This window comes from Lycium ferocissimum, chromosome 4, assembly GCF_029784015.1.
Source record: "Lycium ferocissimum isolate CSIRO_LF1 chromosome 4, AGI_CSIRO_Lferr_CH_V1, whole genome shotgun sequence".
In the NCBI taxonomy this organism is placed as follows: domain Eukaryota; kingdom Viridiplantae; phylum Streptophyta; class Magnoliopsida; order Solanales; family Solanaceae; genus Lycium; species Lycium ferocissimum.
The window spans coordinates 36,123,351-36,139,171 of record NC_081345.1 but is presented as its reverse complement, the minus strand read 5'-3'; the positions used below and the strand labels follow the sequence as shown (position 1 = coordinate 36,139,171).

The window sequence follows — 15,821 nt, the reverse complement described above, 5'->3', positions numbered from 1 at the left end:
ACATGCAGTGGACTCTAAAATCAATATCAATTATTTTGTAAGATCTAAAACTCAATGTAGCATAGAAAATCAAACTCATCTGAAATGGCGAACTTGCAATCTATAAAGGTTACTGTGATTCCTATGAATTATTTTATAGTGGAAAATTACTATATGCGCTCCGATAATAAGAGATGATTTCCCTTTCGGATACTGCAAACATACAAATAATTCACCTTAATCAACCTAAACAGCCACTCTCAAAAGTATCAAGTTATCAATACTCTTAATAATATGTAACACGTCCGAAATAGTCACTATGCATCTACTTTTGCCACTATCTCTATTTTGTATTGAAATAGTTGATTGTTGATCGAAGGAGTCATTCTTAACGTGACTGATAGAATTTTTAGCATCCAAGTTAATTATTTCTTAGGACTATTTCACATGCAATAATAAAATCACTTTAAATCGTGTTTGGCGCAATACATAACATTAGTATAAAACGAAATCCTTATGTATGGTTAGTTATAACATTAGTGTTACACTCCTTGAGTCCTTGTTACTCCAATGCCATCATGCATGGTTAGTTAATGATACATTCATCTTGAATAAATTTAAAAACGTGCGCATAGGATGGAAGCATGTGCATTTATTATTTTTATATTTCCTTAAAAGGGGTTAATCAAGAAAAGGAGCTTTAATATCACTTCAATCGAGTTTAGGACAGTAATAAAATTCCCAAATAGTTAAAACTTAAAAGTAGTAAGGGACGAGAGCAGACTATATTAGGAGGAACTTACCTATTTTCCCATTTTTATTATACAAAACTTTAATTTGAGACTATTGAGAATAAGGCGCAAGAATTAAACTTAGAAATTCATTATCGTTGGACAAATTCTCCTCCTCAATGTCACCGTGAGTAATACTACACATTGAAACAACTCTTTCAATTAATTAGTTGTAAATTTTAAAATTAAACTGATTAGATTTGGTGCAAGATTTTTTTTTATTTTTTTTATTAAGTACATACACTTATTTTGGAAGCTTGCTAAAAGAAAAAAGATGAGTATAGGCAAAAAGTGAATGTCTGGCAGCATCCACTCCTTTCCTCATTTCATCACCTATAAAAGAAAAGCCCATTGCCCACTTTATGCTACACTTTTTATAGCCTTTAAATTTGACTCTAGCCCTGTGACATAGTAGACTCCACTTTGTTATTCTTTTTTCATAGAATAAAAACGAGAGGTTCTCAAGTTTGTTTGCAATAAAAAAAGGAAAATAATTTACCTTAACAGTAAAAAAGAAGGGAAAAAACTATTGGTTGCTTGTTTCTTTTTGCCATTTAATATCTGGTTGTGTTTAGTTTTATGCCCAATAAAGAATGGAAAAAATATTTTGTTCACATAAAGTAGATTCCTGAGCTAATCACAACAAAGAGGTGCTCTCTGAAATGACATCATATTCTATTAAAAAAGGAATTGATTCTTCTATTCCACCCTGTTTTGTCAAATTCAGACTATATATTTTACATCTCTAATTCGGAAGTTCTTTCCCATTTTAACACTACATTACTAGTCAGAAACATAGGGAAAATGGACGATCCACCCTCTTTATATATAGTGTCTGTTTGTTTCACCTTTGTGTACTTACCGTATTCAACTTTAAAGACTAATTTTCGTAAAAGTTTAGAATAAAGGGGATGATTTTTAGGCATTGTGGCTCTTTAATCTTTATACCATTTTCTGAAAGAGCATACAGAAAATGAGCGAACAAAATAGAATAGTGGATCAGAATAAAGGGGATGATATAGCAGTTCCTCCACATGTAAACAGATAGCCTGTTTGAGATCGAGCTTTCTGTGGATCAGATAAATAACCTGTATCTGCATAACCAACAAGATCTGCACTACCATTCTTAGCATATAACAAACCCATGTCAATAGTTCCCTTTAGATATCGCACTATATGCTTAATTATGTTCCAATGTCTTCGTGTGGGAGAAGAGCTATATCTTGCTAGCAAATAAACAGAGAATGCTATGTCAGATCTTGTAGCATTAGCAAGATACATAAGTGCACCAATTGCGCTAAGATGGAGTACTTCAGGACCAAAAAGCTCTTCATTCTCTTCCTGAGGTCGGAACGGATCTTTACTCGTTTCAAGTGAGCGAACAACCATTGGAATACTTAACGCATGCACATTGTTCATCTAAAATCATTTTAAAACTTTTCGATATAAGCAGATTGATGGATGAAGATTTCGTCTGCTAAATGTTCAATCTGCAAACCAAGACAAAGTTTTATTTTTCTGAGATCTTTCATCTCAAATTCCTTCTTTAAATATTCAATCGCCTTTTGGAGCTATTATGGAGTTCCAATTAGGTTTATGTCATCAACACAAACGGCAAGTATAACAAGCTGTGATTTTGTTTTCTTAATAAAAACACATGGACAAATGACATCATTTATATAACTTTCATTTATCAAGTACTCACTGAGGCGATTATACCACATGCACCCTGATTGTTTTAAATCATGTAATGATCTTTGTAATTTGATTGAGTACATTTCCCGTTTGAACTAATTACTTCAGGCATTTTAAATCCTTCAGGAATTTTCATATAAATTTCATTATCAAGTGAGCCATAAAGGTAGGATGTAACCAGATCCATCAGATGTATTTCAAGGTTTTCATGTACAACTAAACTGACGAGATATCGAAATGTTATGCCATCCATAACGGGTGAATATGTTTCTTCATAGTCGATACCAGGTCTTTGAGAAAATCCTCGTGCAACAAGGCGTGCCTTGTATCGCACAATTTTATTTCTCTCATTCCTTTTCCGCACAAAGACCCATTTGTGGCCAACTGGTTTTACACCATTAGGTGTTTGTACTACCGGTCCAAAAACCTCACGTTTAGCAAGTGAATTCAATTCTGATTGAACGGCGTCTTGCCATTTTGGCCAATCATATTTTCGTCGACATTCTTCAACAGATCGAGGTTTCTGATCCTCAATGTCTTTCATAATATTCAGTGCAACATTATATGCAAAAACATTATCCACCATAATCTTCGATCAATTCAAATCTGTCCCATCACCAGAAAAACTTAATGATAGTTTTTTATTCACTTGAGTCTCAAGTTCCCTGATATCTTTAGGAGTATCAGGATTAATTAGATCTTGAATATCTTCATCATATTCTTTCACAGTGTCAGTCTAATCATTTTTCGTGTTTTTTTATCTAGGATTTTTATCCTTGGAACCCAATGACCTACCACGCTTCAGGCATGTATGAGATTCAGAGGCTATGACACTAGTAGGTTGTCCCTTTGGGACATCAATTTAGATAGACACATTCTCTGCAGGGATATGTGACTTAGTTATTCTTTTCAAATCAATAACTGCGTCCGGCATTTGATTTGCTATTTTCTGCAAGTGGATGATCATCTGGATCTTTTCTCTCTCCCCCTAATTGTGGAAAATTTATTTCATCAAATGGACAATCTTCAAATCGAGTAGTGAATAAATCTTCTGTTAATGGCTTAAGGTAGCGAATAATAGAGGGTGATTCAAATCCAACATACATTCCTAACCTTGTTTGGGGGGCCATCTTAGTGCGTTGTGGTGGTGCTACCGACACATATACAACACAACCAAAGATTCGGAGATGAGTAATATTTGGTTCATGACCAAATACTAATTGTGACGGGGAGTATTTATTATAATGAGTCGGTTTGATACGAATAAAAGATGGTGCATGTAGAATAGCATGACCCCAAATGGTAATGGGCAACCGTGTTTTCGTAAGTAGTGGTCTTGTTATCAATTGGGTATGAACATGGCTACGGGATGTTCGACTTTTATCCCAACTGATAAACAATAATCATCAAAAGCTTGGGATGTAAATTCTCCGGCATTATAGAAGCATATAGCCTTAATGGGATAATCTGGGAACTGTGCCCTTAAGCGTATTATTTGTGCCAATAATATCGCAAATGCCAGGTTGCGAGACAATAGGAGGCACACACGAGACCATCTTGAAAATGCGCTTATTAGGACCATAAAATATCTGAATGACCCACAAGGTGGATGAATAGGTCCACACATTTCCCCATGTATACGTTCTAGAAAGGCAAGGGATTCAATGTCAGCTTTCATTGGTGATGGCTTAGCTATCAATTTACCTTGATAACAAGCGGCACATGAAAATTCACCACTTTCACGAATATTCAGGTTCTTAAGTGGATGATCATTTGAATTTTCAATAATTCTTCTCATCATTATTGATCCAGGGTGACCTATTCGGTCATGCTAAAGCACAAAAATACTTGAATCATTGAACTTCTATTTACGATCGAGCGTGCTTCAATTGTATTAATTTCTGCATAATACAGGCCAGAAGACAAAGTTGGTAATTTCTCCAAAACATGTTTCTGGCCGGAGACATTCTTTGTAATACTAAGATATTTATTATTTATTTCATTTAACGTCTTAACATGATACCCATTATGGCGGATATCTTTGAAATTTAACAAGTTTCTTGAGGATTTAGAAGAGAATAATGCATATTCTATAACAAGTTTCGTCCCCTTGAGCAAAAATATATTAGCTCTTCCAGAGTCTTCAATCAATTTTGAATTACCAGAAACTGTACTAACATTTTTCCTTTTTCCTAAGCAAATGAGAAAATTATTTCTCATATTTGATTATGACATGCGTTGTTCCACTATCAATCACAAAAATATCTTCATGATTGGTCATTGATCCAAACAAAATTTGAGGAATTTCCATATATTCTTCGAGGCTTTTAAAGTATTTGCTTGAGATGGCAGAGTCTCATGTTGATAACGTGTTATAAATTAAAGGCTATAAAGTAAATGCACCAAAGATAAGTATATAGAAAGAGACTGATATATCATTCAACCTTTAACTCGAGAGATTCCATTGTATATATAACATTCTACAAATGAACTCCTATTTATAGGAAAAAATAATAGAACTGCTTGGTGCCCAAACAAATTTGGTGGCCAAATTTACTTGTGTAGCATCCCCGTTAGGAGGATACCACTTACGTAACAAAAGATAATTTTACACTTACCCGTTTAGAAGGAACTTATGCCAAAGGATATTCACAATTATAGTTAGTAGCGGAAATGGCCCCCGCGGAATTTTTTTTTGGAAGTACGGCATCTTTTTTTTCCTTTTTATTTATTTGTGCGCTCCGAAAAATTTCTTAGGTAAAATACAATATCAGAGTACCATTTTAATATAGTAATTCCCTTCTCAAGTTGTCGACACGTTTAAGAACTTCGCATTGAACTTTTATTTCCAAAACGACACCATTGCGGGTCCATACGATACAAAAAACCCAAACTAGAGATTTTCACGAAACTAATTTCACCCTTTGTACATAATTACAAGACAAAATACAAATTCGGTATATGGCATGACTTGGTTAAAAACACACCCTAAGATAGCAAAACCAAATACCAAGTTTAAGTTACAAGCACATGGTCTTGTTTTCCACAAGCTTCCAAAATTTCATACATAAGTGCCACACTCCGTATCATGTACAAGTCCCCAAAAAAGTTTACAAAAACTAAATACATATGCACGTGATCTTCACTAAGGCTCCCAAAAGTATACTTCAAGTGGCCATCTTCATACCTCATCTCGCACATTACCTACGATAGAAAACAACTATCGCTAAGCATAAAGCTTAGTGGTGTATAAACTTTTGGGCTTGGAGCCATTAAATTCTCCAATTCCCTTGTTCGTCGTAGGTGGTTCGATAAGGTAAAAATAAGCCCAAGTGAACAAGTATATCAAGGTATCGAATACAAACCTTGGAGAGTTTCAAAATGTCAATACCAATATTCTAAGGCTCGAGTATCAAGGAAGCTTATAATTCAATTCAAGAGAATTGTCAAATAATCACTTTCGCCCAATATGTACGTCATGCCATCACACTAAGCACAACCAATATCAAGACGGGCCGAAGCCCCGAAATCAAAAGGACCGAAGCCCATATCCGTGGGTCGTCACCCAATATCAAGAGAATCAAGAACCATGTTGAAAGTGGCTTTCCACTCGTACTCGAAAATGGACGAACATCCATCGTCAAGACGAAATGTAAATCCAAAGTCAAGATGGGCAAGATTCGAATCGAGGGGCATGTCAATATCGATGACTAGTCACCATAACAAGAAGGACAAAGTCCCAACAAGAATGCAAAATGATCAAGCAATTCGTACAAGTGGGCGATTTAGCAAAAGTTTTGCAATACTTGAGACAATAACCATACAATAATATAAGATGAAGAGTAAAGAAATAACTTATCAAGATACTTCAAAATTCCAGAAAAATAAAGATATTTTAAGTTCAAGTTTATACACAAACCTCGGCGTTTTACCACACAACAAGTTCTACCACAACTCGAGGAGTTCAAATCATCTACGCCATAGACCAACCAAAGTCCACTTCGTCAAATAATTCCTCTTAGCTTGTACAAAGAGCATATATACCTTAAATACACAATCAAATATCTACTTAAGTTCAAAAGTCCCAAAGACATCACAACTAAACACGAAATCAACGAAAATCAGCCCAAACTATCAAAACAGAAATTGACAGCGCTACTATCTTGTATTGTTGCTCGGTTTCGAAGGGGTAAATGGAAAAACTAGACTTTGTGTCCTCAATGAAAGTTGTAGATATATGTCTTAGGGTCTCACACAATTTTGAATCACCCCTACAACAATTTTGTACAAAAAGATATGCTCAAAATACTAACAGCAGTCCATGTAGAATGTTCAAAACAGAAATCTGGACAGCACCTCCCCCTGCACTTCGTCCCCCTTTTCGAGTAGCTAAAGGCAAAACTGGGTTTTAAAGCCTTGATGAAAGTTTTAGGTCTACGAAATAGCTTTCTAGAACATCTTGAATCACTCAAAACGGAGCTGTATACAAGGAGTTATGCTAAAAACACTAACAGCAGTCCCAATCCAAAAACGGGTTTGTATACAATATTTTCATACACTTTATTCTCCTAAATTCAAGAACAACAACTTATCAACAACATCAATAACAACATCAACTGTTATTATACATCATCACTCCATTAATTCCACCCATCTAAATCCAACAAAACAGCCCCCAATCCATAAATTGCAATAAGGCAACAAACGAGTTTATAATGTTATTTTCTCCGTTCTAATCCGTTAAAACTCCAAATAAACACTTTAATAACATAAAATAATCTCATACATACCTTAGCAGTAGCTCAACCACGAAAGTATCCTTCCCCAAGGTCAATATTTAGCTTAAGATGATGATGACAACTCGTACTACACTTTCCTCTTCACGAGCTTTGAGATTCGGAGCTCGATTTTGATCAAATCTTGGTTTTTTCTCTCTCTCTCTTCTCTCTCTCTTTCTCTAGGAGGTTACGGATATTAGTTGATGCGAAAATGAAGAAGAGGCTTAAATATCACTTAAATGTCAAGGAAATGGTCCCGACCCGACTTGAAATCGGGTTGGGCCGAATTTTTCTTGTCATCCTGACCTTTCTGCATTAAAACGTCCATAACTCTTTATCCGATATCACCTATAAGTTCTAATATATATTTGGAAAGGTATTTCAATTATCTACAACTTTCATTTTATGCGTTTTCCCAAATTCCTAAATTCGGATGGGGTTACGACCTCCCGAAGTCAGATCACCCGAAACATAACTTAAAAAAAATATTTTTTTTTTCTTCAAAGAAAATTTTGGGGTGTTACAACTTGGTGGACATCCAATTGATAACACTTATATATATTTTTTGTTATTGAATTCTCAAATCAATAGGTAAGGGTAATTTTATCTCCTTATATAATTTTTGAACAATCTCATCTCGTAAGCTACTTTTTAGAATTGAATTAAGTTCAAACATTATTTTATATCATGGTATCAGAGCTGGTATTATTCACTAATAATTTTATCCTAACATTTATTATTTTTTTCAACCATAATTTAATTCATTAATATAAGTCCACGCATCCGTTAAAATCAGCCAGTGGACTTTTTCATTGGACCCACAACATGATTACAAGATTGACTAATTTCCCCAGCTAAAACAATACAATTAATCTATAATTAGAAGATTACATTACAATTAAAAAAAAACAATTACTCGTATTAGTTGGTCAATTTCACACGGCGAGTAGTGATACAAAATGGGGGACAGTGACAAGGAATTGTGGAACTAATTTTGGCCGTTGTTTTTTTTCTAAAGATTCGGCTTAAAAAAGCTAATTCTAATTCTAATTATATTCAATTTCATCATCATAAAAGTTATCAATCTCTCTATATAATATAATCCTTCCATCTTTAGAAAACAAGAATATTTTTAGTGTGTATCCATAAGTATTTTCAAGAACGAAACAGAGTCTGCAGTTTTCTGCATTCTCTGATATGCCTCTGTGAATTTTTTTCTAGGTGATTTATTGAGGTTTCCCAGTATTTGAAGCTATAAACTATAGTGGGTAATTGCTAAAATATGGTGAATGTGAAGGGAATTTGGACTAAACATACATTGATTAATCTTTTGTTGGGACAATTTCTTTCTCTTTTGATCACTGCCACTGGTTTTTTATCGTCCGAACTCGCTAGAAAAGGTAAAATTGTCTGTTTTTACCTTTATGTTTAATGTTTTTTGTGTTTCTGTATTATTTTGATCTTAAAATACGATTATGATCATAGATGAAGCTCGAGTGATTTGGCGCTTTATTTTAATGTGTAATACAAGCTTTTAGTTTTTGCTCTGTATACAGTTCTATGTATTAATTTATCATTGTCCTCAATTAAGAGTAGTGTCTTGCTACTAAATTGTTTTACTATTTTTAGAGGCGAATCCACGATTTGAGCTCTATGGGTTCGTACTTTAAGGTTCTTAGCATTAAACTCATTGTATATAGGTTCATATATACTATTTGTTGCAATTTCAATGAAACTTTACATATAAATGCTTTGCATTGAAACTATTCTGGGTTTTGATGAACCTGGTACCACAAGTTTACATCCGCCTTTGATCATTCTTGCTTAGGTAAAAATATGATTCCATTGTTCTTGTTTAACGACGAGCATGTAGGCGCTACTGTTAACGTTTCCTTGATTATTTTTATTCTTTCTCCTCCTTAAGAAAGGTAAAGTAGCGAAAAGACATGCCAGCATAGTCTTTTACTTGGTTTAAGTAGGCGTTTGGACGTGAATTCAGTGATGTTTGGAAAAAAAGTAGTATTTGAAGTTGAAGTTGAAAATGATATTTGGTAGTTGAAGTTGTGTTTGGACATGCATTTCACCTGAAGAAAAAGTTGAAGTTTTGTGAGTAGAAAAAAGATTTCGCTTGAAAAACCGGTCAAAACCTGTTTTTCAAATTTGAAAAACTTGTCTTCAAAAACTAACCAGAAATCCAGTATAATGTGTAACCAAACATTGTTTTGAAAATAGTTTTTGTGAAAAAGGAAAAAAAAAAAAAGTATGTCCAAAGGGGCTTAATACTTCTCACTGTTCTTCTGAATGTGCAGGTTTGACATGACACAATTTATAATTTAAATTGTCATAGAAATTGAGATTATGTGCTGTGTAAATTTTGGAGAAACATGAAGGTTCTACTAACTAAATGAATAGAAGAAAGTAATTTGTGGTGTTCCATAGGGAGAACCATATGATATGTAAAGGAAATTCTAATTATTGAATATCTCTGGAGATGATAAAATATGTAATGTAATTTTTACTTTTTGGAAAATGGACCAAGTTTGAACTGATAAAAAGGGTAAGATTGACATATCATTGAAGATGGCGTATGTAGTAAAATATTGATTTTGGGCTTATACATGAAAATTGGACACTCAATTTGGGATGTAGAAAGTTGGAAAACATACTTCCCTTTATACTTTTGTTATCCAGAGTCCAGACTATCTTTTTTCACCGAATTTTGCTTTGTATCTAGTCTACGGTCTAAGTACATCATCCCCATGGAGTGGAGCCAGTACTAGCTATCAAATTGAGTTTTTGAGATGGCTAACTTACTCTCTGTATATAGTTATCTCTTTTAGTTAGTATTAATGGATGCTAAAATGTAAGGGGAGGGCAGCAAGGATACTTCCTGGGGCTAAGTACTGTTATTTTTAGTTCTTGTCTGAAGACTGAGTTTCAGAAAAGTTCATATAAAGATAGCAATAGTTTGGGGGTGATATAGAAGATACTGCCACCCAATATTCCATCCTTGGCCTCCCCGTTCTCTCCTCCAAAGGACAAAATGTAATTTAATTTAGTGTCCTTTATGCTTGTCTCTTTTTCTTGCTAAGCATATTTTTTCCTTGTTATAGGAATCAATGCACCGACGTCGCAGTCTTTTCTAAATTACGTGCTCTTGGCGTTATTTTATGGAGTCTTTATGATTTGCAGGCAAGAGGGGATCAAGGTTTGCTTCTGGAAGTTTGATTTTTCATCATGTTCGCCATATGATTGTGCTTGCTGCAATTTAATTAGTTATTGGTGTTTTTGAGGCATGTTGAATATCCTAGGCTCAGGAAAAAATATAGTATATCAAAATATGTCCAATCTCTAACCAATTCCTGCAATAGTTATTAGGCCTAATTTGATTCTTCTCCATACGACATGTTTTTTCTATTGGCCCTGCATATTCTCCCACTTAGTATAATTACTACTTTCACTTCTCACATAAGTAGTTATAAAAATTGTGTTTAGGACATATAGATTAAAAGCTTCTGGCTGTAAGTTTAAGAGCTTTGATACGATGGATAGAGTAGCCCAAGAAGTGTAAAAGCCCCTTTTAATGCCCTTGTCCGATATTGGACACTTACTGGCTATAACTCAAAAGATCTCCTAATACTTGTGTTCTTTTTCTTCGTTTAAATGAATTTTTTGTTGATGCTTGTTTAATTAAGCATGCTGTTGCATTTAAGCTTGAATGCTTTGTTTACCTTCTTTTTCTGTTTTCTGTTTGACCAGGCAAAATGGTATTATTACATCCTTCTTGGAATAGTTGATGTGGAGGCCAATTTTCTTGGTAATTGCCTCATTGACCTTCTCTCGTGGATCAAAGCCAACTAAACTGTTTGCGCTCATCTTTTTCCCTCCCTTTCACCTACCCCATCCTGTATTTTCGAGAAATGAATATGTTCTAGTTGATGTTCTTACGATCCCTTCTCAATATGCACTGATCAAACCTTGATGACTTGCTTTTTGCTAAACAATATACATACAATGTTAATTCTATTTGGAAAGTCTATTTCGTGCATGTTAGCCGCACTATGTGATTATTATGCATTAGAGGAAGATCAAATGCGTTGCTTCCTCTGTACTTCTGCAGACTATAATCTCCTCTTCTGGATAGAGACTCTGAGGATTGGCAATGCATGTTTACAGAAATGGGAACTTCACATTTTGTTATTAAACAAACTCTCAGTTCATTTTCTGTTACCTTTGCTTTGCAGTTGTGAAGGCTTACCAGTACACATCCCTAACAAGCGTGATGTTGCTGGATTGCTGGGCAATCCCCTGTGTTCTGCTTTTTACGTGGTTTTTCTTGAAGACAAAGTACAGACCCAGAAAATTAGTCGGTGTTGCTATCTGTATTGCTGGTATTGTCCTGGTGATCTTTTCAGATGTACATGCCGCAGATCGATCAAGTAATAGTCTTCACTGCATGCTCTTTCCCATTGCTTTAGTTGCTTTCTATGTATGATCGTATATCATCCGCTACTTTTCAGAAAGGGGGTAAACATATGATTCTTTGTGAATCTAATCCAGCTGCTTCTCATTTTAGTGATTTTGCGCCTTTAGTCATTTGCCGGTTCTATCTAACTTAGATTCAGCATGTCTATTATCTGAAGAATAATACTTTGAATTTCTCATCGCGCTAGGTGGTAGCAATCCTCTCAAAGGGGATATAATTGTAATTGCTGGAGCCACGCTGTATGCCGTGAGTAATGTCAGTGAGGTAAGCAATTGATAGCAGTGAATATTCACTAGCTTTTTGAACCAAAAATGATATCAATGTATAGTTAGAAAAGTTCTTTCTTCAAAGTTGTTCCAGTTGAAACAGTATTTCCTTGTGTTCCCTTTGGCCGATCCCTAAAATTTTTGTAAGTAGCGGTGATTCTCATTTTAGTTTCCCAATCAGCATTGTGCAAGAGACTACTTTTATAGTTTTTGACCTGAAGTATGCAACAATCAAGTTAATTGCCCCTTTTCCCTCTTTATATGACATCTGTCCATACATGTTTCTTTTCTCAAGTTTGTAGTGCCATTAGACTTTTCATCTGAGGATATTGGGTTGTTTCTTCTTTAAGTACATTAATATGGTTCCGCAAACTACCTCAAGTAACAATTTGCTGTTATATACTTGTAGGAAAAAATTCATTGTTTAATATTTGCTCAGTAAACAAATTTGATTAGATCTGCAACCTATACAGTATACACTATATTGAGCATTTCTTATGCAATTGACCTTATGGTAAAGGATAAAAGTTCCATGAATTGTGAAGGCAAGAATAGACTGGGAGTTTTGTTCTCATATATTTTATTTCTCTCAGGTAGTGTTGATTCCTTGTACAGTACAGTGCCCTTTTTACTATGAACTGTTTCTTTCTTGGTCTTATTTCTCAAGCTGGCTGTCCTGTTTCACATTGTTAATGCTTTAATTTCATGTTCTATGCAGGAGTTTTTTGTCAAAAGTGCTGATATGGTTGAACTCATGGCATTTCTGGGCCTTTTTGGTGCGATTGTTAGTGCTTGCCAAATGTATCCTAATTTTCTTGAGGACACTTCTCTTTAATGTTCAACACATAATTCACGCATTTGGATGCTATTTTGTTCAAAGAGCTTACAGGGGTTAACCTTCTTTCTTGATAAATAAATGCATATTCTTTAACTGCTGATGATGTTCTGTGATGTACACGACTTCTTTAACCATGCTACAGAAGCATACTTGAGCGCAATGAGTTGAAGTCTATTCACTGGTCAGCTGGAGCGGTAAGTCTCTTATGCCTTGATCTATTTCCTCGCAAATGAACATGGATATTGAAAATGGAGATAGAAATTAATGCTGCCTTTGGAAGATCAAACAATTAATGCTGCCTTTGGAAGAGCAAACTTGTGTAGCATTATTATCTTTAATTTCTGAGCAAGTTCAGTGATGCTGGATATATGACCCATTTTGAACACTTCTTTTTCCCACAAGTATCAATGGAACCCAAACATCAAGCTGTAATTATAAAAGGTGAAATTAACAATACACGGCCTGTGTATTTCTAAGAAGAATGAGGTCCACATTTTCCTGATGTCTTATACAGTCCTCTGCCCTCCCGATAATGAAAAGGAAAACAAGCTGAAAAAGGATCGGAATCTGATGTGATTGAGAAGGCAACTTTATAAACACCATCCAGCTTTTAGATTCCCTCCCTCTGCTTTCGAAAACATTGTAACTCCTCTTTTTTATGTTCAACCATTTACTTTTCCTTGCAAATTGTACATGCTTACAAAAAGCTCAGTTTTCCCATCTTAATTCAAATTCTAAAACTGGAAAGGACGAAAAAGTGGGTTGTTATTTTGGGGAAGTGCGATAAAGGTGGTAGGCTATGGTGGGAGGGGTCAAGTTATGGACACTGGGCTAAGTCACTGGATTCTGTTAACTGAAACAATATAGAAATATGAGATATCTCAGATTCTTTTGTCTCAAGGAGCCTAAATTTCCTTGCAAAATAATGTGAGTCTCGTGAGGTTCTTTAAGAGGGTAACTGGCTCGCCATTCCTTTCTCATTTTTTGTGTTTATACACTTTGTTTCATTGTCCTTTTGCTGGTAATCTTTTTCTTTATTCTCACATCAAGTTGTTTAAACATTTATTTCCATGGGGAATTTCAGGCACTTCCCTTCATTGGATTTGCATTGGCGATGTTTCTATTCTACTCATTTGTTCCCATTTTGCTGAAGGTATTGCCCCGCTCAATCTCTCCATCTTTCTATTTGTTCATACACACACATTATATGTACAAAAAGATAAATCAGTTGATCAGTCAAGTTTCAATCTAAAGCTGGTTGTGGTGCAATCCATACTAGTTGATCTTGTCAATTTTCAAGAAAATATTCTTGAAAATTATTTTCTGCTGCTGCTCTTCAGGTTTGGGGTTAGTTTTTTTTTTCTTTCATTCTAAAATGCAACCTTTTGGATGCAGAGGAGTGGTGCCACAATGCTAAACTTAGCGTTGCTTACCTCCGATATGTGGGCTGTTTTAATTCGTATCTTTGTATATCATCAGAAGGTTTGCAGAACTATCAGCTTCTTTACATTTTGAGGATTAAAATCGATTTAACGTGGAGCTACTACTTTTGCTGTGATTCACTGGTGCTATTCTGAAAGTAGTATCATTTTTTTCAGGTTGACTGGATATATTTTGTAGCTTTTGCTGCTGTTGCTGTGGGACTTCTTGTTTACTCTGGGTAAGTTTGTTTCCTGAACGGGGTTTGTCTCTCTCTCTCTCTCTCTCTCTCTTGTATATTAGCGCTTAGATTTATTTTTGTCCATGTTTTCATAGAACTATGAGGATAATCTAATTGCTGGTCTATTGCTTTGCTAATTATTATGATTGTTGGTCAATCTCGATAATTAAACGCTTATTTAGAAAGATTAGCCAAATGCTTTTATAGACCTGGCAGAACAAATTTACATATTTGACTCCATTTCAGGCGTGATAAGGTGGATCAGAACACAGCGGATGTTGCTGATGAAGGCATTGTAAGAAGCAAGCGATTTGACGAGGAAACTGGCCTAGATAATCCTGCACTAAAAAATGCCATTGAGAGCTCAAAAACTGAAGATTATAGGCAAAATTTTGCATCTACTAGCAATACAGAGGCTAGTTTCACTCAAACAATGCCCAGAAAAGAAACAGACGCAAACAAAACTTTATTATAGTTTCAAGACTTCTTTTTTAATATTATTCCTCCCTCCATCCCCGGTAGGAAAATCTTATTCTATTTTAGCTAGAGTTAATTCTTAGGCCAGTGAACTTGCATTGATGTGATGTAGCTGCCAATCAGTTTTACATTTTTCTTGATGAAAATTCTCATTCTTCATTTTCCCTTTCCTTTTAATGCAGCTTGTGTGTATCTGGCAATAAAGAAGAAATTTGCAAATGGAATTTGTTCAACTAGAAAAACAAACTTGCAAATCTGTAAAGTTAAGTTCGTATGCTTGTAATTGGGGACAGAAAAATCAATTAACTCCATACAGCATTTGGGTAAATCCTAATTCAAGATATATTTGCCAAATCAAATTACAAAAAAATAATTAGTTGTATTGTTTAAGTTTGAAGACATGGATTATAGTAATAGTCCGGTTCAATTGGGTTGGTAATCTAGTCTTTGCTTCTCAGAAAGTTACTGGACTGTAACATAGGCGTCCATTTATCAATTCTCTCCGAATTCAGACCATCCAACTAAGATTGAATGGAAGTATTACTGATGAGCTCAATTTTTTTTCATAACCAAAAAATCCCTAAGAACCATTAACACAGTTTAAAACTCTATGGATAACGAGTTCGCTCTAATCTTCCCCATTTAATAACAAACTTTTTATCTATGATAGAATTTAAACCTGTAACATATACCTACCACACACAATCTTTGCCCATTTAGTAACAAACTGCTTATCCATGATAGGATTTAAACTTGTAACATATACCTACCACACGCAATCACTTGTTGCGCTTTTACAACTAGACGAAGTCCGGGGGCTAATAAGCTCAAATATTAATAACTCGCAGAAG

General features: G+C 34.8%; 1 protein-coding gene across 1 annotated transcript; it reads left to right on the top strand.

Annotated features, from left to right (window-relative positions):
- Nucleotides 1-8,237: 8,237 nt before the first annotated feature.
- Nucleotides 8,238-15,189, top strand: LOC132052623 (uncharacterized). The gene is made up of 11 exons (XM_059444240.1): nt 8,238-8,643; nt 10,357-10,451; nt 11,003-11,060; nt 11,488-11,682; nt 11,917-11,993; nt 12,714-12,796; nt 12,976-13,027; nt 13,918-13,986; nt 14,229-14,315; nt 14,432-14,493; nt 14,740-15,189. Exons 1-11 carry the CDS (start codon nt 8,526-8,528, stop codon nt 14,966-14,968), a joined length of 1,125 nt encoding a protein of 374 aa, XP_059300223.1. The 5' UTR covers nt 8,238-8,525; the 3' UTR covers nt 14,969-15,189.
- The last annotated feature ends 632 nt before the right edge of the window (nt 15,190-15,821 follow it).